Source organism: Lytechinus pictus, chromosome 2 (genome assembly GCF_037042905.1).
Source record: "Lytechinus pictus isolate F3 Inbred chromosome 2, Lp3.0, whole genome shotgun sequence".
NCBI classification, from domain to species: Eukaryota; Metazoa; Echinodermata; class Echinoidea; order Temnopleuroida; family Toxopneustidae; genus Lytechinus; species Lytechinus pictus.
The window spans coordinates 37,534,962-37,558,243 of NC_087246.1; the positions used below are offsets into that span (position 1 = coordinate 37,534,962).

At 35.5% G+C, this 23,282-nt stretch overlaps 1 protein-coding gene across 3 annotated transcripts in view; it reads left to right on the forward strand.

Annotated features, from left to right (window-relative positions):
* LOC129280121 (protein fantom-like) overlaps positions 1-23,282 on the forward strand; it is a 44,755-nt gene that overhangs the window by 13,842 nt on the left and 7,631 nt on the right. For 2 of the 3 annotated variants that reach the window (XM_064115701.1, XM_064115702.1), the window contains 20 exons: positions 973-1,130; positions 1,559-1,625; positions 2,238-2,458; positions 4,486-4,554; positions 4,905-4,985; positions 5,473-5,588; positions 6,013-6,212; positions 7,570-7,664; positions 8,857-9,028; positions 10,108-10,262; positions 11,088-11,213; positions 12,103-12,189; positions 12,765-13,011; positions 14,898-14,986; positions 15,615-15,716; positions 18,910-19,200; positions 19,699-19,768; positions 20,736-20,908; positions 21,979-22,177; positions 22,602-22,680. In XM_064115701.1, the coding sequence (XP_063971771.1) occupies positions 973-1,130; positions 1,559-1,625; positions 2,238-2,458; positions 4,486-4,554; positions 4,905-4,985; positions 5,473-5,588; positions 6,013-6,212; positions 7,570-7,664; positions 8,857-9,028; positions 10,108-10,262; positions 11,088-11,213; positions 12,103-12,189; positions 12,765-13,011; positions 14,898-14,986; positions 15,615-15,716; positions 18,910-19,200; positions 19,699-19,768; positions 20,736-20,908; positions 21,979-22,177; positions 22,602-22,680 (2,797 nt within the window). The remainder of the gene's footprint in view (positions 1-972; positions 1,131-1,558; positions 1,626-2,237; positions 2,459-4,485; positions 4,555-4,904; positions 4,986-5,472; positions 5,589-6,012; positions 6,213-7,569; positions 7,665-8,856; positions 9,029-10,107; positions 10,263-11,087; positions 11,214-12,102; positions 12,190-12,764; positions 13,012-14,897; positions 14,987-15,614; positions 15,717-18,909; positions 19,201-19,698; positions 19,769-20,735; positions 20,909-21,978; positions 22,178-22,601; positions 22,681-23,282) is intronic. The other variant, XM_064115703.1, reaches the window with a different exon arrangement.

Here is a 23,282-nt window from a genome sequence, read left to right on the forward strand (position 1 = left end):
ATGATTTTTCTTAATTTTGATGCCAACATTTGGAGTTAATTCACCTAGAAATATTGACGAAATCAACATCGCGGATATAAAATAGCCTCTTTTAAGTTTATTTTATTTTTTCTTCAAAGTAACTTGGGCACACGCACATCATCCGCGTTGCAATGGCCAGATAAGCGATGGGTATGTCTACGCAGCCACTGCTCTGTTGCGTATCATCATAGATACGCAAGATAAAATTTATACAGCAGATTAAATTTTAAATTTTATCTGAGAGATAAAATGTCATCTCAGAATACCAATTTCATTTTAAGAGATAAAATAAAATATTTTAAAGATAAAATGACCTCAGAATACCGCCCCAGGACATTATGTGATGTCTGCAATGTCGGACTCCATATTTTAACGTGCTTATGCTCACTCTGAAAGAGCTTTGACATATCAAAAGTCATATTTATACATGTATATAAAGAATGTCTTCAGATTGCCATGAAATATGCATATCGATCAAAGTTCACAGTCAATGTACAATTTCTTTAGGAAAACAAGTCTGTTGCATAAAGTCATAAGTGAAACTTTGCCATCAATTATTGCTACTATGGTAACAATAATCAAAAGTCAATCAAAATCTATGTTTCCTGGAATTTACTATGCATGTCAAATTTACTTCCGGTGCATTTTGGATACAACTGTTCAATGAGGTTTCATTATGTATGTAATTAAAATCATTTATTATTATTTTTTTGTTTTTGTTTTTATGATTCATGTTAATGTTATCTGTTGTATTCGATGCAACCTTTTGTAAAGGGCTATGATACAAATGTGAATATTTTTTAAACATGATTATTATTATTAAAATCAGCAGGAACTGATAAATACTGTATATTGTGATACTTTGAAACTGACCAAATATCGTATGAAATTGCCCTCTACACGGTCATTAATATTAATATATTTTTGTTTGTTGTTATTTTGTTGATGTAGAGGAGTATGAGAAGCTTCAGAAGGAGAATCGTGATATGCAGGTCAAGTATTACGCTGTCAGGAAACAGCTTGAAGAGCTCCAAGAGAAGATGAAGTTCTTTACCAAAGAGAGTGCTGTGGATTGGAATGAGATGGAAGAAGCACTTATACTCGTCAAGGTAATCAAATTCAAATCGAATCAAATCTAAATCATATATATTTAATCTTGTTGTTCCTTGATGTATCACCTCTGATTAACAACTTATGTCCACATTCAGATTGATTTAATGGGCCCCGATTCAGTTTGTAGGCATTACATGAAGTAAAATCGATAATGAATTAGCATTTATATGGCATCGTCTATTCAGAGGTGTTCTAAATATTACTCATATTCAGCTATAGCTGCTATTTCCAGCTCTGATTTCATTCAAGGAAAAAATTCTGTCAGATACCCATTCACCTACTTACACAATATGACAATATATAATAGAAAAGATTATACTTATACAAAATATAGAATACAATTACTTGCCATAAAAAAATTGCATTTACTAAGTATTGAGAAATTGCCTAGAGAGTTACCTATCCAGCTTATTCTCTTTTGTAGAAAAGAAAAGAGAGAGGTACACAGGATCTGGACTTTTTAGAGAAAGTGGATGATGAAATCAATCGTGGTAAGTATGAAGAATCATCATACGAAGTGACTTATTACTTATGGGTGGATGGTGTCAATTTGTCATGAAATCTTGAAAGGATTAGTACAAGAATTAGTTCTATAACTGTTGTGTAGCAGAGGGGATCTTTAGATTAATGAAAAACATGTTCCCTACAAAAATGTTATTCTTCAAATACGTGATGATTCAACTTATCACAGTTGTGTGTTATAACAGAATACAATATGAGTGGATGAATCCTATCTGCATGTTGCCTTATTGTCATGTGTTTTCTCAAAAGTACAGCTCGTGCAAACTTTTTTTTTTTTTTTTTACAATTGAACATTACTTTTATTAGTCTTAGCACTCTTTTTTAAGTTTTATATTACTGTTGAGAATAGGAAATAAAGAAAAATATAGAAATACATGTCAATGAAGGAAGGAGGGAAGGAATAGATAGATGGATGGATGAAGAGATGATTGATTGAATCTTTGAATTTAAAGTCTTTTAATTATTGAATGTAATAAGCTGACCTCCCATCATTTTGCCGTTGTAGATTGTTAATTTCTGGTTTTATCTTCAACAACTTACACCCTTCCCTGATTTGTCTATCCTTCCCTACCTTATTTCAGACATGAAGATCCAGATGGGTGCCCTCCAGGCGGAGCATGCAGAGACGGTCAACGAGCTGGAGAAGACTCGTAATATGCTCCTTCTACAGAATAAGATCAATAGAGATTACAAGCAGGAGGTAGACAGCTCCACCAGGAGACTGGAGGAATATAAGCAGGAGTATGAAACCAAACTGGATGAGTACGCTCAGCTTCTTGATATAAGGGCAGCTAGAATCAAGGTCAGACACTCATAGTGCTTTATATATATTTTTTTTTAATTAAACAGTGCATCCCAGAAAAAAAGTGAAAGCTGTTTTCAGGCATATATATCACAAACATGAAATATGAAGGGTTATGACCGGTAAAAATCTAGGCCTGACAGAAACTCTTCCGCGCCACTTAATTTTTATACGCCCGTTCTAGACAGGGCGTATTATGGTATCACGCTGGGTGTCCATCCGTCTGTTAACTTTTCCTTGTAAATGCGATAACTTAAATTAAAAAATTAACCTAGGCTCATATACTTTGATGTGTATGATACTAGCACGGATCCCAGGAACCATATTGATTTTGAGGTCAAAAGGTCAAGGTCACAGTGACATGTTATCATCTTACCTTCTGCAGTCCTTGTAAACGTGATAACTTCAGATTAACTTAACCTAGGCTCGTACAATTTGGTGTGTATGATACTAGCATGGATCCCAGGAAGTCTATTGATTTTGAGGTCCAAAGGTCAAGGTCACAGTGACATGTTTTTATCTTGCCCTTCTGAAGTCCTTGTAAACGCGATAACTTCAGTTTAACTTAACCTAGGCTTGTATAATTTGGTGTGTATGATACTAGCATGGATCCCCAGGAAGCCTAATGATTTTTAGGTCAAAAGGTCAAGGTTACAGTGACATGTTTTCATCCTACCCTTCTGAAGTCCTTGTAAACACGATGATAACTTCAGTCTATTGAAATCTTAACGTAAGGTTAAGTTTTTGAAATGTCATCATAACTTAGAAAGTATATGGACCTAGTTCATAAAACTTGGACATAAGGGTAATCAAGTATTACTGAACATCTTGCCTGAGTTTCAGGTCACATGACCAAGGTCAAAGGTCATTTAGGGTCAATGAACTTAGACCATGTTGGGGGAATCAATATCGAAATCTTAACGAAGGTTAAGTTTTTGAAATGTTGTTATAACTTCAAAAGTATATGGACCTAGTTCATAATACTTAGACATTAGGGTAATAGTGTATCACTGAAGATCCTGCCTGAGTTTCAGGTCACATGATTAAGGTCAAAGGTCACTTAGGGTCAACAAACTTTTTCCATGTTGGGGTTTTTGAGGAATCATCATCATAACTTTATAAGTTTATGGATCTAGTTCATGAAACTTAGACATAAGAGCAACCATGTATCCCTGAATATCATGTGCGAGTTTCAGGTCACATGACCAAGGTCAAAGGTCACTTAGGGTCAACAAACTTAAGCCATGTTGGGGGTATTTGAGGAATTGTCATAACTTTGAAATTCTATAGATCTAGTTTATGAAACTTGGACATAAGAGCAATCAAGAGTCCTTGAACATCCTGTGCGAGTTTCAGGTCATATGACCAAGGTCAAAGGTCATTTAGGGTCAACAAACTGGTAATGTTGGGGATACATGTGTATTTGTGGAATTGTCATCATAACTTTACAAGTTTGTGGATCTAGTTCATGAAACTTGGACATAAGAGCAGCAATGTATCCCTGAATACCCTGTGCGCATTTCAGGAACATGGCCAAGATCAAACGTCATTTAAAGGTTAATGACCTCTGGCAGTATTGGGAGTATGTTTAGAATTGGCATCATAACATAGAAAGTTTATGGATCTAGCTCATGAAACATTGACATAAAGGGTAATCAAGAATGAATGATTGTTTTGCACATGTCTTATACGTCACATGATCACGGTCAAAGGTCATTTTGGGTGAATGGACATAATATTTCATTATCATAGTAGTGTTTTCTTCTGTGAATAATTATTCATTAGCTGTTTTCAAAGGCAGCACTGCTGCTACATCAAAATCGAATTGCGTAATGCAGGCGAGACTGCCAGAGGCGTTCCACTTGTTTATATTATAACTTCATTTTATTTGGTTTTACATACATTTCTCCCAGGTAATCTATTTAGCAAAATTTGCTCTATCATTGGCCCTGTCATCATACCTGATTATGAGTCATAGTCTATTTTATCATGAAATTAAAAAATGTTTAATTCCATTTTTCATATAGAAATTGGAGAGGCAGATGAAGGACATTGCTTATGGAACTAAACAATTCAAGATGGCTGATATTGCTCCAGTAAGTAAACTGTTTTATAATTTTGAATCTTTATTGTTGTTGTAGTAGTAGTAGTAGTAGTAGTAGTGGTAGTGGTGGTGGTGGTGGTGGTGGTGGTGGTGGTGGTGGTGGTGGTGGTGGTGGTGGTGGTGGTGGAGTGGGGAGTAGGAGTAGGAGTAGGTGTGGATGATGTTAATCTTTATTTGACTATCACAGCCACCCTCCTGTCTTTCAATCACAGTTGTCTGACCTGTGATAATATAAGGAGCTTCTTCATTACAATGGCTTGTTGATCCATGGATACACATAATGGCACTTTATTTTTATTTATTCTAACAATGGTATTTATCATATTTTCCCCCATTTAATAGGATGAAGATGATTATGAAGAGATTGATGAGAGTGTCAAGCTAGAGAGAGGTCAGAATCTATTGGAGATACATATAGAAAAGGTAAGTTTACTTGTTACTTGTACCTAGCTCATAGTCTGCATCTCGGCCACTCTTTATCAGTCCCAAATCAAAACGGGAAAAAAGTTTATGAGAAAGTTCTTCTTTTATTCATATTTTGATACTTAGGTGTATTGGAATCCAACTGCATCAATTTTTACATATGTGCTGAACATAATTTTTAAGTGTGAGCATGCTATGATTTGTGTCTATTATGGTAGCATATAAAACTAACAATATGGTTGTAATGAGCTACAGTCTCAGGTTTGATGTAAATATCTTGCAAACATCACATTCTGTCCACCAGATTCTGTCTCAAGACCTGTGAAAGGAGATGTTAGATATTTTTTGTTCTTGCTGTTCAGAAACTGATGAAGTACATGTACATTGAATTATCTTTTTTATTATTATCATTATTTATTGCACATTTATGTAATTTCAAATGCCATTTTAAAAATGTCTTTCAATATGTATTTTTATTTTCTGTCAGATAACATTCACCCAGGATGGTCTTCGAGAGCTTGGAGATAATGAACCCTCAACGTTTGCAACATATGAATTCTTTGAGTTTGAGCTTCAATCAACACCTGTCGTTAAAGGAAACAAGTAAGTATGATTCTTTACCCTTCCCATTGTGCTATGTATATAAAACAAAACCTCTTTTTTTACAAGCATTGGCTAGGATAGTGGTCAAAGTGGTTCTTAATGGACATTCACTGTCAAATGTGTTCAAATAGTGCTTATACTTTGAATATGTATAAATTGAGGGGGATTTTGTACTCTCTATATGTACAACTGGGCCAGAAATCTTGGATTTGCATCCATGCAACAATTTCTGTATTTGAGCAAGGCATCAGTAAGCATCTCCTCCTTGTGCCAATATTGTGGGATACAGATATTTTGGGGATATTTTCACAACTTAGATGTTGTTTTTATGTGTAGCAATGATGATTATCAGATAATGAATTTTAAAAATGTTACTTTTCTTTCTAATCATGAAATACTTGAAATACCGATTTTCTTCCACCAGACCTATGTTCAAGTTCACCTCCCAGTATCGTGTGACCGTGGATGATTTCTTCCTCCATCATCTGATGAAGGGCGCCACCACCCTAGAGGTTCATCAAGCCATCGGTACGGAGTATCGTACCATAGCAGCATGTCAACTCAAGTTCAGGGATCTATTGGATAAACCACAGGGAAGGGTCCATGGCACAGCACAATTAGTTGGTTAGTCATGAACTGTAAAATTCCTACCCCCATCAGCACCCTTCCTATAAAAAAAAAGAGAGAAAAATCTGGAATTGCCAATTTCTATCTTGTGCATATATGATAATGATGGTGATAAAAAATGATGATGATAATGCTGCTGCTGCTGCTGATGATGATGATGATGATGATGATGGTGGTGATGATGATGGTTATGATGATGGTTATGATGATGGTGATAGTGATGGTGATGATGATGGTGATGATGATGATGATGATGATGGTGATAGTGATGATGATGATGAGGTGATGGTGGTGGTGGTGGAAGTAGCAATAGTGGTGGTGGTGATGGCGGTGGCACTGGTGTGGATGATGTTTTCATCTCGCCTGCATAGCAGAGCAAGACTATAGGCTCCGCTTTCATTATAAAAGAGGTTTGAAAGTTTATGGATCTAGTTCATGAAACAAAAGTATCACTTATTGTTTTGCATGAGACTTAGGTCACATGATCAAGGTCAAAGGTCATTTAGGGTAAATGAATTTTATTGTTTTTTATCATCATATGAATGATGTTTTTTGTGAATAATCATTCAATAGTTGTTTTCAAAGTCAGCACTGCTGCTATATTGAATCTCGTAAAGCAGGCGAGACTGCCAGAGGCGTTCTACTTGTTTATTGATTGTGATTGAAAGGTTTGTACTTGCATTTATAATAATTTTCATGAACATTCCTGGATAGGTTGACCATGTGCTCTTAATTGAAAATGGAATTACCAAGTGAAATACAATCCGAAGCACTTTGCATTTAAGAAGTCTTGAAGTTATTCATATCATCTTGGTTCCTTATTGAAACTTGTAGTGAATTACAACAAGCTGAAGGTGTACACAGACCTGCCAACCAGTACGTTTTTGGCGTATTTACATGTAGTACGTTTTTGCAAATCGTAATTTATTGAGAAAAATCATCTTTATATGTCTCTATTTCATAAAACTTACACAAATATGGATATTAGATCAATGTAATTTCAGGTAACTTGTTTTTTTTTTCAATCATTTTGTTAAAACCAGGGTGAGATGTACACATGTTTGAATGTTTTTTTTTTTTCATCTGCAAGAGCAGTGCGCAATTTAGCTTGCATGCAGCTTGAGCGCCGCGATGAGCGAGTGCGCCACGCATTTTATTATGAAATACACTTTTTTATCACAGAATACAATTTTTCCATTCCCAGAGGTTGGCAGGTCTGTGTACATGCAAAGAAACTATTACTGTGTGTATGAACCAAGCATTTAAATCCATTTCCAGCATCCTTGGCCAATATCCTTTCTCAAACATTTTCATTTCGTCCGTCCCCCCCCCCCACCTCCCATTCTGCATCAAGGTGTTGAATCCGGTCGCACTGATGTGATCTATGGTACTGTGGAATTCTGGGTAAGATTGAGGGTACCAATGGACCAAGCTTTGAGATTATTCAGGGTAAGAAAAAAATTGATTCCTTTCTTAGACAGAGTACATTTAGCCTCTTTCTTTATAAGTTAATTTGTGATTGATTTCTCTTATCCCCATATTAAAAAATTCCAATGCTGATGCACGCTTTTGTCACATTGCGCCAAATTGACGCCTGTTGCCGTCGTTAAGTTCGCTATTTTATTCATGAATCCACTGTTTTGAATTAATGAGTCCACTCTTCAAACAGTGGACTCATGAATAAGATAGCGTGCTTAGTCGTGGAAACAGACATCAATTTGGCGCAATTGACAAAAGCGTGCATCACCGTTGGAATTTTTAATGTATGCGGTAAATTAAGCGTAATTTATACATGAAATCTGCATAAACCATGGGCTCAACTGATGGTTTTCAAAACCACCTTTATGTTCCCAGTGCAAAATGATTCATAATAAAGGTGTAAGTTTTATCAAGGGCAGGTACAGTACTTATTACTATTTTTTTCATCGTTTCTTGTTTGCTTCATTCAATCATGTTTTGTGGATGAATTATATTCTTTTCTGAATATGTTCATATTGAAAATACATGTAGATGTAAATATGGTGATATTTGCAATTTTAAATGGTGACCGTGTGGATAATGTTGAAGTTAACATACCCAATGTGTTTAGTTCCTCAATGGATGTATAATTTCAGAGAATGGACAAAAAAATAACCCATCATATGCTTAATGAAAAGATGCTATAGTGGATAAACAGATCCTTTTATGTAGATATTACAAGTGCCTTACTGATCTGATATTTGGTGATGGATTTCGGTTTTATTTTCGAACTGATTGTGCACCTTAAAATTGTAGAGGTGTTGTAGCTCAGTGGGTAAGTCTCCGGACTTTGAACCATAAGGTCGAGGGTTCAAATCCCATCGCAGCACTCGTGTCCTTTGGCAAGACGTTTATCTCCATTTGCCACTCTCCACCCAGGTGTAGTAAATCGGTACCCGGTAGGAAGGAATTCCTTGAATGCTCGAGCGTCTTATCAGGATAACCATGCTAAAGCCGGGGTAATAGTATGCAGCGCTTAGAAACATTTGTATAAAGCGCTAAACTGTATAAATGTTGCATATTATGATTATTGTTGTTATTATTAGTATGTAGAAAAAAAATCCAGGTTTAACTGGGAGCCCATCAACAACAGCTAAAGATATATGTTTTTTCTTTTGAACAGGAACGTGTGAAAGCGCTCGGTTACATGTCATCTAATCAGAAGAACACCCAACAAGCCTTAGCCAACCTAGCCAAGGCTACAGGAGAGGAACCAACACGTGATACAGATGAGAATATCAATGAACTTACGATCAAGGTCATTAGATGTGATAATGTCAGGGCAAGGAGAGAGGGTGAGTAGAAGTATAGAGCTGAATATTTGTTGTGTTTCCATCACCGTAGACCAAGTGAAACGAGTGAATATGTAATAATGATAATGATAATAGGAAGAAGAAAACTGATAATGATGATTATAAAGCACTCATATTCATGATGCAAATGGCCTAAGGGCAGGGCGCGACAAACCTGCTTGCCCGGGGCAAGCGAAAATGACATGCGGGCAAGCACTTCTCAAAGTCAATTGCCCGATCGGGCAAGTGGTTATTTTGAAAATGAAAAAGAATAAACGACAGTAAATCTCAATGACTTGAATAAATCAGAATTATTTGGCAATTATCTCTCATACAATGACTAACCAGTAAAAAACAGTGGAAACGTGTAAAATCAGTAGGCTGGGGAAACCCATTATTTCGCTGTGTACGCATGCTCCATACATCAGCGCTACATCATGAGCGAGCCAGCTGATTCTCGAGCTTGCTGCAAACTTCGGAATTTGTGATCGTTGTCAAACGAGTATCAGTCATCAGAATAATATTGGCAATGTTTGTCATCACGATCAGCAGTGACTTAGTTTTATAGCTCCAAAGTTACTGTCGGGCAAGTGATGAAAAAACAAATTGTAGAGGCCTGCTAAGGGTGTTGATTGTCCTTACTACCCTGGCTTTATCCTGACCCACAAGCCTCTCAGTTTCATGTCATATACAATCCTTTATTTCAGTAGTATAAGGCTGAAGGAAAATTAACAAATGAGTGTAGAATTCTGACTCAGTGGTAATGGTTTCATTTTCTCATTTGGAGATATCAGTGTATTATACATATACATTCCCAGGTTTAATACCTTGATTCAACTAGTTTTCCTACATGTTTGAAATAATGATATTAATTAGTGTGCTAGCAACATTCCTATATAATTATAGTTTATACGATATTTTGTAGAAAAGTAACATCGTGTTAACATTCTGCTGGTTACTTTTTTTTATCTAGGAGAGACATATCTCTTCCCTATTTCACATTTGATTTCCAATTATCTTTCATTTAATGTTTTATAAAGACATTCTAAACAAACAAAAATTTAATTGATTTCATTTTTTAGGTATCCAACCCAACCCTTATATTATCTATCGGTTCTTTGATTTCAATGATCATGATACGACGACTGTTCAGAGTAGTAATACACCAGAGATAAACGATATGCAAACATACCCTGTACCTGTCACACCTGATCTAGACCGGTATCTAAGAACAGAGGTGAGTATTGATTCTTTGATTTTAATGATCATTATATTTATTCCTCCACCTACTGCGTTGGAAGCACTATTAGTTTAGTAATTACCATGATCTGCATTTTGTATGCTGCCTTTAAAATGAATGTCATTGCCAAGTGAAGAAGGAATGTTTTCCGGTCATTCTGTTTTCACTTTTTATTTTTGATAGCCCAAATTTGATTTTTCCCTTTCATGATGTAATGTATAAACCTGGTGGGTGTTTCATAAAGCTGCTCATAAAGTTACGCACAACTTTACGAACGACTGGAACATGTTCTTATGTCCTAAATGAATGACAGAGGGATGTATCATTTAGCACAAGAAGGGGTCACCAGTCGTGCGTAAAGTCATTCGTATCTTACGAATAGCTTTATGAAACACCCACCTGAAGTGTAATATTTTATTGTACTCTTATATTACCTTCATAATTTTGATAATTATCATTTGATTATATTTGTTTTAATTTGCAAGTATCTATTCATTTCATGTATTTTTCTATATTCTGAAAAGTTGTATGTGTCAGTCTCCAGACTCTTTTACAATGTCTTTAGTGCAATAAACTAATTTGAATTGAAAAAAAGTACAGTGCCAACCAGTCTTGTAGAGGAATACAAATTGTAACATTGCTCTCTGTTTATAATATGTGTTTTCAATGAGGGGAAACCCCTTTGAATGTCTGAAATCCATGTGACTTTCAAAGTAATAATCACAATTATGCTTGAATTACTCTATTGAATGATAAGTAACTGGTATGGAGTTGATAAACTGATTGTTTTCTTAACCTGTTTCCCCCACATTTCTTGTGCAGACTCTTGATTTCTATGTCTTTGACGATACTGATCCTGAAGATACAGCATACTTAGGAATGGCCCAGGTTCCTCTCATCAGCCTTGTCAACAACAAACCCATCAAAGGAACATTTGAACTAAGAAATGTAAATAAACTACTGTCATCTGTAAACTGTATTCATGGGGATGTCACTTAAATTGTTCTCTATTTTCTTGAATGTAGTCTTAAGTATGTCTACTACTTATTAAACATTTGTTCACTTTTTAGCAAGTGATGAAGTTTCTTTTGAAAACGACAAGTTTAGGGAGCTGCATGATGCGATGCATTCTTACAGGAAAAATTGTAGATCCTCCTTGTTCCTGAGGCATGCATTGTCTTGGATCAATTGAGAATTGGGAATTCACCCCCATTTCCATGAAATAAAATGGTCACATTATGTGGTTCATAGTTGCTGAAGTAAAATTTAAGGATATCATTCCAAATTCTCCTTTATAATGTTTAAGAAAATACAGGCAGTGCTTTAATTTTATTTTTGAATGATATCAAGAAAATGTCATATACCTGTACATGTATATATAGGGAATTCACATTATTACCTACATGCCCTTTGAAATGATGGAAGGTTTGGTGAATGTGTTTCAAAAAACATATTATTAACATGTTAGCCCTTATTCTTGAAAGAGGTTTCAAGTGTACCATCGTACAAAACCACAGACTACGCAGATTTTTGTACAAACTTATTCTTATTTTATCTTTTACGCCAAGAAAAGTCTGATTATAAATGCACGCTTTTAGCAAAGGGTGCCTAATCGAAGCACGATAATATGTGAAATCTGCATAAACCATGGTTTTGTACCATGGTAGAATTGAAACCTCTTTTGAGAATACTGGCCAATATGTACCTGTGTGAGATGCTCTCCCCCTTATTCTTTTCTTAAATTTCAAGCTGATATTGTAGGTATTGACATTAACGAATCGCCTTATACATGTAATTATACTTCATGACATTTATTGTGTTGTTGTGATATTTCTAGACTGAGACTGCCAATGGAACTATCGATGTGATGATCAACTGGCAGGGTACATACATAGCACCCAAGGTTGTTCATACTACCCAGAAGGTATTTGTTCATACTCAAATCTATTTTTTCTCTAAAACAACTCTGATTCTGTATACTGCAACCATATTTTCATGTGATAAATGTCCATACTCACTTCATTTAAAAAAAAAATCATTAAAAATCAGTACGGGCCATGACACTGATTTAACATAAAAGGAACCATGCTGCCGAGAAGTCCATTTTCACTAATGAATTACTGATTGTCTTGAGATTTTACTTCTTATAATTCCAAAGATGCTAGACTTCAGGCCCGGACACTTCCCATTTCAGGCTTTTATCAGGCTTTATATTGTACATCACGTATTGGGTTTTTGTATATAATGGCTTCTTTTCAGGCCCAGTGAGTAAAATTGACTGGCATCCCTGTAATTATCATCATCATATAATTGGAAAGACCTTAAGCCGGCTCTATGATCTTTTTAAAGTTGGTTAGATATTTCCATGACTGCATCTGACATCACATGTCCTGTCGATACGTTATGATCGTGCAGCAAATACATCCATGCCCATCAAAGAAAACTGGCTTTTCCATTTATTTCATCATGTAAGGTTCATGTGCAATTTGCTTTTTCCAGCCACCCGTTCCGTCGAGTAGCACCCCCAAGCCCCCTACCTCAAGGCCCACCTCGGGCAAAGCCCCCGTGCCTATGGGTAGGTCACCCAAGCCCCCATCGGCACCCCCTACTGCGCCCCGTTCCGCACCACCAGCTGAACCCCCGTCAGCTCCACCGCAGCCGAAGGAACCTGATGCCAGACCATCGCCAGCGCCCAGAGGCTTGGACATGACACCAACCAGAGACAAGCCACCCCTCAAACCGATTGGTAAGGGAGGATAGCATTCATACTCATTAAGACAGGCAGTATTCCATTGTTAAGGCCACCGCACACCTTACGACTGTTCTTTCCGATTTTGGAACAAATCGCATTTTGCTCATTTTCTGAAAATGTGAATGGGACATATAATTTTATTTGAGTTTAAAATTAATTGAAAGAATACTAATATAACCATTTTGAAAAATTGCAAGCCTTTATTTTGAAGTAAAGGCCAAATTAGTTTCAAATCGTAGCCAATCGTACAACTGCTATGACGTCATTACGACTAGATATTAATTTTGCTTTTATTCTAAGAAGGATGATAGCATAGTCACAGATTTGAACATAGGTATTCGTCAGATGATTACACAGTAAGATATTCCAAGTCTCATTATTAGCATCAAATTCTACTACATTTTATTCTGAAATCGGGTCGCAGACCAATCGTAAGGTGTGCGGTCGCCTTTAATCATATGTTTGATGCACCATCAAGAAATAATTATTTTCATCCAATGCAATATTTGTATTTTGATCAAAATCAGGGTAAATCAGTGAAAGTGTCCTTGGGTCCCGTTTCACAAAGACTTGTTATAATGACAGATACAAAATTTCTATAACAAATTTACTATCAGCCAATCAGATTGAAGGATTTCAGTAGCTTTAAACTTTTATTGCAAATTTGTTATTATTATAACAAGTTTTATGAAACGGGCCCCTGGCATTGTAACCTAGTGGCTGGGTTTCATAAAGAAGCTGATGCAGTTGTATCCTTTAGTTAGGTGTTACTCGCCTGTACCAGCTACATGTATGTCAGAGAGGACTCAAAATCCTTGACCCTCTTATTTCTTGTAAAAATTCATGCTCTCATAGCAGTCAGGGGGAAAAATGTTTTCAATATTTGGAAATTTTCATGATTGACAAGGTCTTAAGTTTGTATCAATTTTTAGCTCATCCGGCCCGAAGGGCCAGATGAGCTTATGCCGTGGCGTGGCGTCCGTCGTCTGTTGTCTGTCGTCCATCCACAATTTCAAAATGCTTCTTCTTCGCCATTTCAAGTCCGATTTCAATTCTGTTTGCTTTATATGATAGCACTAGGTGGAGGATTCAAAACTTCTACACAGAATTTTGAAACTCATTAAATATGCTAATTTATGCGCATTTTTCAAAATTCACAAAAAATGCTTCTTTTATTTGTTGACCGATTTTGAATTTTTTTCACCAATCTTCTACACAGATTGAAATTTTGACTAGAACAATTTTTATGCTAATTTATGCGAAATTAAGGTTTTTTCTCCTTCATTTGTTGATCAATTTCAATTTTGTTTGCTTTATATGATAGCTCTAGGTGGTGATACAAAATTTGAACACAGAATTTTGAAACTCATTAAATATGCTAATTTATTCATATATTTTAAAACTCACAAAAAATATTTATTTGTTGATTGATTTGATTATTTTTGTTCCATCTAAGAGCTAAATGAGGTTCACCAAGGTTCTACACAGAGTTTAGAAATTTTTACTAGAAAATTATTTATGCTTAATTTATATGAAATTTATTCATAGATCACAAAAAATGCATCTATGTTATTTCTTCATCAATTTCAATTCTATATCCTCAATTTATGTCACCAATATAATTCACTACAGTGTCAACTGGGCTGAAATTAAAATTGTGTTAAATTTCGTTGCGAGATGCTGGATGAGCTCCACATCATTAATGTGCTAGTTATATGATTTGGAAGTAAATATAAAATTACTTAGGGACCAGGATGGAAGGAGTGTTGAATGGAATATGTTGTTGAGTGTGAAAATATAGAATGAAATGAAAATCATTGGTATTGAGTGCTTCCTGCTTTAGCCATGAAAAACATCCATGCTTCAATATCAATCCACAGCATCATCGACACCTGGTTCAACGCCAGAACGGCGTAACTCACGGGATAGATTGAGAGACACAGGGCCGTTTATGCCACAGGTCCGAGAGGTAAGGACACCCCTGCTCAATATCATTCATGTCATCAAACCATTGCCTGTCATGTGCATGGCATCGTCATATTGCTTGCTGGATTTGTTGTGCATGAAAAAAGCTGTACTGAATGTCAATAAATTGTTGATGTGCAACATTATTGAAATGATTGCATATGCATGTTTAAAATATTGTGAAAATTATATTACCAGCTTGAATGTAAGCGCGGAAGCTTTATGAGAATTTACCCTGACTGGGCTTCAAAATTGTGATTTTTGACAATTTCATCTGAGAAAAAAATATCTTTCTTGCATAAGCTTTGGGGTCTTTTTCTATGCATGTTAGATGAAGATAAGCATCCTCGAGGGTGTTGATGTTGGTTTTTAATTGTTAATTAGCTGATCCCATCACACTTCAACTGTGCATGTGTTTATGGAGGATTGGGTTTACCTGTACATGTGTGTTTTCTTTATTTTATAAATTTTGTTCCAGTATGTTTGTCTATCTAAACTTTTCTTTCCGCATTAGAAAACGGATGAAGCAAAAACTATTTGCATTGATGATATATGGCCCATGTATTTATTTATCTGTTGAAAGTTGACCTTATAAACTCTGTACCCATTTGCATGCTGCCCCCTCGCCATAGGCAAAGAAGAAAGCATCCAAATCAGTTCGTGTGACGGAAGAGAAGAAAGAACTTATCCCCACCCCTCCTGTAATCTCTGTTACACCCCCTACACCCCAAAAGGTAGATGATTCACCCTGATCCCTTGGATGCGCCCTAACACTCCCCACCCACTCATACCTTGCACAACTTTTGTTTGCCGTTGTATGACAAAACACAATTATTCTGTTTTCATAGAGTCAAATTTTGTTTACTGAGCACATTTGACTAATTTATGTTTGATAGAAAGCACTGTGAATTAACAAGGTTGCACAAGAGGCAAGAGAAATAAACTTTTTTTGTTTGTTTTATGACAACACAGTTACTCGTATTCTGTTTTCATACAGTCAAATTTTGTTTCCAATGCACCTTTGACTAATTTATGTTTGATAGAAAGCACTTTGAATTTATGCAAACTGACTTTGCAGAAGTATTTTTTTTTTACCTATTAACTTCTGCATGAAAATGAAATTGATCCATCAAGTCATGCCCAAGTGAACACAGATGCTAAATTGATGCTTTTCAAAGTTCACAGGAGATTCTGTTATTCCATATTAGAAAAAAGGTGAATTGTAAAATTTCTTGCCATTTACTTCAATATGTGCTTACTCAGCCTTGATACTAAAGTAATATCTAGTGTTTATGCAATATTTGACCTTAAAAAATGTAATAAAATCTGTGTTTTAATAGCCTGAATGGATTTAGCCATTTCAGATTTAGGAGGGCAGATTAGTAGAAATTCCCCTAAATGTGAGTTCATTGACCCATGCAAAAACATGTGTGAATAGGTGCAATTGAGTCTTTGGCAGCAACCACAGCTTTTGAACATTTACCAGAAAAAATAATTCAAATAAATTCTGAAACTGACTCTTCTTACTTTTCAAACTTAGATTAAAATGAATGTGTGTTCACTCATGCTTAAAATAATGAATTTATTGTATGTTTATACAGCAGTTAATCACTAAATGTAGTAACACTCCTAAAGAGTTATTATTATCAAAGACTTTCATATTAAAGTTATGTCATTTTGATTTAGGGGAACTCTCTTTTTGTGCGATATTTACTTCAATTCCTGTTGCTGTGTGTTTATTTGCATTTATGTGACGTCAGAGGAGAGTAGCAATGCTTTTTCAGATGCTTTTCTCTAGCACAACTTTGAACATGTCATACTATTCTGATTGAATCGGTGTTTGAATGTATATGGTTCTGTGGATATTTGTCTTTGATAAGGAAACTGAAGAAGAAACCGATGATGAACCTACTAATCTCCAAGAAAACCCCACCCCTCCCATCGTCACCGTTACCCCTTTAATCTCAGAGGTAGATATCAAGTACCCCGATCTGGTACCAGCGGTAGGCGGTCATATCTATTTGCAAATATTTGAATATTTTGGAGGTTGATGCCCGCAGGGAAGGAATTACTCGGAGGCTTGGGGCAATTTTTGCTCCCAAAATGCTCAAATGAGCCCTGAAAAGTAGAAAAGAGAGCCTAAGCAGTAATCCCCATTCACTTTAGTATTAAAACTTATCCAATGTTGCAGATTTGGGCAATCAAAAAACAACTCCTGAAAATAAAAAAAAATAAAAAAATTCCTACTGGTTGATGGACTTTAGGTTTCACCTCATTATAGACGTATTCATTTCCAACATGCATGAAAATCAAAGAGAGAAAAATCACCATTTCATGTAGTGATTTTTGATAAAGCTTTATAAGTGAACGTTTGGTCAATGCTGATCCATTTTGAATCCCATTCCATATTTGGATTTGAAATAAGGATTTCACTTTCCATTACAACCAAAATTAACATGAATTAAAGTTTTTCTTGACAGAAGATTAGCTTGGAATTGAAATATGCTTGATTTCATTCAAATGTTAATCAGTTTTGTGAAATCTTGGGCCACATATCAAGGAGGGGAGATGTAAGTGTCAATATGTACAAGAAAGAAATGTAAACTGGTAATTTTGCAAATGGATATGACTTCTTATATATATTCATGTCTTTTTAACACTTGGTTGCTGTGAACTTACTAGTAAGTATGAAAAACATGAGATTAATATCCTACCAGTATCATATGAATCATTTTTGGGGGCATAGTTTGCCTCGTTTTAGAGTTTGATCTGCATGAAAACAACTGTGTGTCATAGAAGAAAAATCGAAGTATATTTTTTTTACAATTAAGCAGTTGCTACTATGGACTAGGTTTCCTATTATCCTTGGACACTGACCCAATCAGAGCTCCAGAATTGTCATGTTCCATTTTCTCCTTTTGGCTTCCAGTTCCATTGTCATTTGTTGATTAATGATTTCACTACTTCAATTTTAATCATTATTTTTTAAGAGAAGAATCGAGTATAAATCATTGCATCATTTTGTTGATTCAGTTTCTTCTTTCATGTTAATAAAACTTTGTGATAGGCTTGCAGATTACAGCAGATGAATGAAATCATTGATAGAAATGCGTTGAGCATGTTTTGTGTATAAATATAGCTTGGTGTGCCTTTTTTCTTTTTTTTTTAGAGTTAAATTCATTACTAATGCCTACTTTATCTTGCATGAGTTAAATATATTTGCAGTGCTTTGAGATTACATTTATGCAGGTTTGTCCGTGTTTAGCATTCTTTTAGAAATTATTTAATTTTCATTATTTTCTGTGTGCTTTCTTATTTGCATGTGTTTCTCCTGTGACTTGCTTTGCAAATTTAAGAGCTATATGATTCTGATTATTCCTGTAATTAAGTATACATTATTAAGAGTTATTGCCTATGAAAAATGCAGTACAAGTGTATGATCTTTCCCATTTAGTCAGTGATAAATATATGAGTCTTTGAGTGAAGATGCAATGGAATTATGACTCTTTCTTATTTTATTTAAAAAAACATAAAAATGCATTGTTGCAATTAATTTGATGCACTTTGTAAAAGTAAAATCTGAATACTATGAGTGATATTTTGGTAAAAAGTTACCAAGTCTCCTTAATTGTCAGAGAGACTTCTTGTAAAATTTATGATTTAACTTTTTTTTTTTAAATAACGGAATTCAATATTTCCCACAGTTTCACACGACAAGCATACATTGTAATGTTTATGCTTAAAAAACTTGAAAGATCTTGGTCTTGATTTCAAAGTTGGCAGTATTGATATTCTGCATCTTAGATAATGCATCCTTTCCTTAAGGAGAAATTCTTTTGACTGAATTCCCCTTGTGAACTACAATTGCATATTTTGAGGAACAGAATTTAAAAATATGATCATTTATCCGTGGTGATTGCTTCATAGGGTGAGAAAGACACCAAGCAGGCAACTCCGAACCGAAGAAGACGACCTTCAATCCCCAAGCCGCAGGAACCAGAGCAGAAGGAGGATGAGAAAGCAGCAGAAGAGCCAGAGGTTGAAGAAAGTAACTCAGTGGATGATCTTGAGAGGGAGATTGCAGGAGAGATGGAACGGCAAGAGAAGGAAGAGCAAGAGGAAGAGAGGTTTGGAGCGGAAACACCGGCAGTGGAAGATGATGACAATGATCTGGTGGCTCAAGAACTTCAGAAAGAATTTGCTGAGGATACTACTCAGGTATGGTTGAGAATGTACATGTAGCAAAGATTCACGAAACCTTGTAGAGTGATAAAACTTATTTAGAATTCAATTAGAAGAAAGAATTTGCTGAGGATACTTCTTAGGTTAGGTAGAGAATGTAGCAAAGATTCACGAAACTTTTCAGAATGATACAATTTCTTTAGAATTAAATTCACCAGGTAACAGAAGCTGATATAATATGTATTTATTCGAGTTCATGTGCGGAATTTATTTGTAAGAACTAGAGTGAGGATGATATGAAAAACTAAATATCAATATGTCAGGTGTGGACAATGTCAGTATGTAAACATCAAAACAGGTTACTAAAAATCAATGCCTTATTTTTAAAAAAATCAATTGATTTATGGGTTAGAGGTGAATTTCAAACTTAATGAAAATAGTTGCATGAGAAATATAGGAGAATGTGCTGCTAGATTTCTTCATGGAGCCTCTTGGAAGATGGGTTTGATGTTTTGATGTATTTTTCTTTTTCAGATTGGAAAGACAGAGGTATATGAAGATACAATGTTTGGAGATCCAGCTGCCCCCACTGAAGAGAACGACTGTAAGTTACATTACTGTAAATATGATATTAAAAACATTGTTTATAGACACTGATAAGAGATGATGAGATATCAAGTAGATTAAAAAAGAGGTGTTATTGATGAAGGAAAAATCTCATGATTCTGATAATGTTAACCTCTTTCGAGCATATTGATTAACGTGAAAGTAGAGAGAAGGCAACAAATTGAAATATAAAGTATGGTTGAATGCAGTTATTAGAATAATCATTCATAATAATAGTCCATAGAGTGCTGTGAAGATCCAACAAAAGTGTATTTTCTTTTATATATCTTGCTTAAGATTGTTGCATTGAGTGTGTACACAAGAAGAAAATGAATAGATTTACAAGGAAAAAGTTTGCCAGGGAATAGTTTATTTTTATTTCTGACATCATTCATAGTCCATTTTTTCCTTAGGGAAAAAATAAATTATATGTTTTTCCATCCCCTCCCACCATACGTGCACTGCGCTCACGACGCATATTCTTCCGCGCATGGCAGCTCAAGCTGAGGCTCAAGCCATAGTGCGCATCTCACTTCGTCCGCCTAGCACCGGGAGGGAGGGGGGACTGGTGATCACTTGCCAGGCGATCAGAATATCTGACAAGTTTGATTACATTTTTTTATTACCTTTTTCCTTTATTCTTTCTTATTTGATGTGATGAGGAATGGTACAGATGGAAGGAATATAGACCAAATATACTACGATGCTCGAGGATCAGCCTCAAGCTATTCACTCTCAGGAACATCATTGGTACCATTGGTACTTTTGATGTTCCTTCGATGTGAATAGTTTGAGCCAGATTTCCTTTCAAGAGTTCCTTATTTGCTTGTTATTAATTCATAATGAAGAAGACAAAGAAATGAACAATATCACTTTTTTATGCAGACATCAATGAAATAGTAAAAGAATGTCAAGAACCAAACTCATATACCCAAGACTATTTTCAATCTCATTTCTCGCTCTAGTTGATGAATCTTCTATAGAAGAAGATGTTGAGATACCAGAGCCTGATGATGATGATGATGAGGATGAGGAGGAAGCTGAATCAAAAGCAGCTAAGAATGATAATGTCATATCAAGTGATAGTGAGAGTGTCATTATACCAGCAACACCAACCAGGCCAGTCTCAGCCATGGCTGTAAGTACACTCAGCAACATGTACCGGTATATAAGATACATGGGTCCATATTCTGAACTAGGGTTTAACTCAAACTCTGGTCTAAAGTTGTGGTTAACTATGGATTGCAAATTGTGAGACAAATCTCTAACAGTAGAGATTCAATCTTTCAGCTCATTTGACACCAAAATCATTTGTAATTGTCTGGGAATGATAAATAATAATAAACATTAAAAAGAAACATGCAATGCAAAAAAATGTGACATCTATGGCTTCCCATAATTTTAGACCATGATCCAAGCTTAAACTGGACTTCAGAATATGGGCCATTGAGTAGTTATTAATTTTTAGAGTATCGATAGTTTCTATTCTATATATTTTTTATGTCAAGTTTCTACTTATTTTGTATTGTTTTAGTGATCACCTTCAGAAGACTCCGGGGGGGCATTTCATAAAGCTGTTCATAAGTTAAGAGTGACTTTAAGAACGACCGGTGATCCTTTTTTGTGCTAATTGATATTCACCATTAAATGTTCATTAGTGATTATTTGGCGCATGACAGAGGATCACCAGTCGTTCTTAAAGTCGCTCTTAACTTGCGAGCAGCTTTAGGAAACACCCACCTACTGTGGAGGGGATCTTCACCAGACCAATATCGGCAAATTGAATTTATCAGCAATTATTAATTTGCATGATGATATCATTTGCATGGTATTCATTGGAGGTGGAAAGCAAAATTATTAAAATGACGAAGATCTAATCTGCTCTACTTCAACAAAAGTGAGCAAGGGACATGTTGACCAAAATTTAGTTTTCAATATGTTACATTTTACAAATTGATACCTTCTTCCAGTCCAAATTTCAAAGAAAAACACTATGCTACTATGAGATATGGTTGGTCAACCACCAAGCTTATGCATTGCCTCAGTAAATGACACATTTTGCTGTTTTACATATTTGTTACTTTTCAGGGCACTTTTGTTACTTGCTTTGTCTTGACAAGTATGGCAATAATACTTTTCCATTTGTTGAATAAACATATTGCACATAGTAGGCATATGACTGATCTCATTTTCCTTTGATATTTTTAGAATGAAGACACCATAATAATCAACATTGGCCAGTTGACTATTGACCAAGATGCTTCGCTGATCACCGATGATACTATCCACAGGCTGTTTGTAGAATATCAGTTTCTTGGGATTGCTCAAGAGGAGCTTGAAACGCCCTTCTCATTGCCCAAGCCTGGCCCTAATGGACCTTTTGAATTGTCATATAACTTTCACAAAGGTAGGTTCAATCATAGGGCTCCATCTTTGAGAAGCAGTTTGAAAGAATCTTCCTCCCCACCCCCCACCCCCACCCAATCAATCACCAATACCCCATTAAAAGTTTTTTTAATTATTTTTTATGCTCCGGTTTTCTTTCCTGCCCCCCCCCCCCTTATTTTCTATATCTTTCTATTGATTTTTTTAATTACATAATTTACTTATTCTTATGTAAAAAAAAAAAAACACATTCAAATTTGTCTAAAAATGGAATCAAGAGTGACTTTAATGGAATAAGCATGAATAAAGTGGCAATAATTTGAGGCACTCTTCGTATTCCTTAGGTTTGATTAATGAATTGCAATTTTGATATGTTGATAAATTGGCAGATATTTATTAATGTGTGCATGTATGAAGATTTTGCTCATTCATAATTTTATATACAGTGATCCATATTGATGGTGACATGACTAAACGGAATTACTTGGCGGACTTCCTTAGACCAGACCACAGTGAGAAGGGAAGGTAGGTCTTTCGGTTTGCAGGATTTTACCAAGTAGCAGTTGCATTCTAGTTTGGAACTAGACACATAATGGGTCTTGTGGTCTTGTTTCTCAGCTGTGCCATGGCCCAGTAAAATTGATGGGCATTGTATAGAGATTAATCTGCTATAATTATTTGAAGGGGTGTGCAAGAAGATACATGTATGTCAATAATGAATAACTAATGTTTCTTTGGATGAAAGCCTAAAGCTTGACAATATACAATGATAAAGCTTTTTATTTTAGAATTATCATGCAGTATAGCCTATTATAATGACTTTCGATTATAAAGTGACTTGCTCATTGCTTTCTCAGTGTTTTCACAACTGGTGAAGTTATGCAATGTTTTTATGAGGAGCTGCACTTGCACGACGAACTATTCTATTGAATAACAAGGGTCATATAATGTTACATGGTCAAGCCCCTCTTCATTTTGCTTAATCCTTTTTTTGTCTCGCCCACCAGAGGTGAAGGCGAGATTAAGGGATCCAAGTGTTGTCCGTCCGTCACAAACATCATGACAGATAACTTTGCAACCGTTAGTCACTTTTCAACCAAACTTGGGTTGAAGATGTACATAGGGGA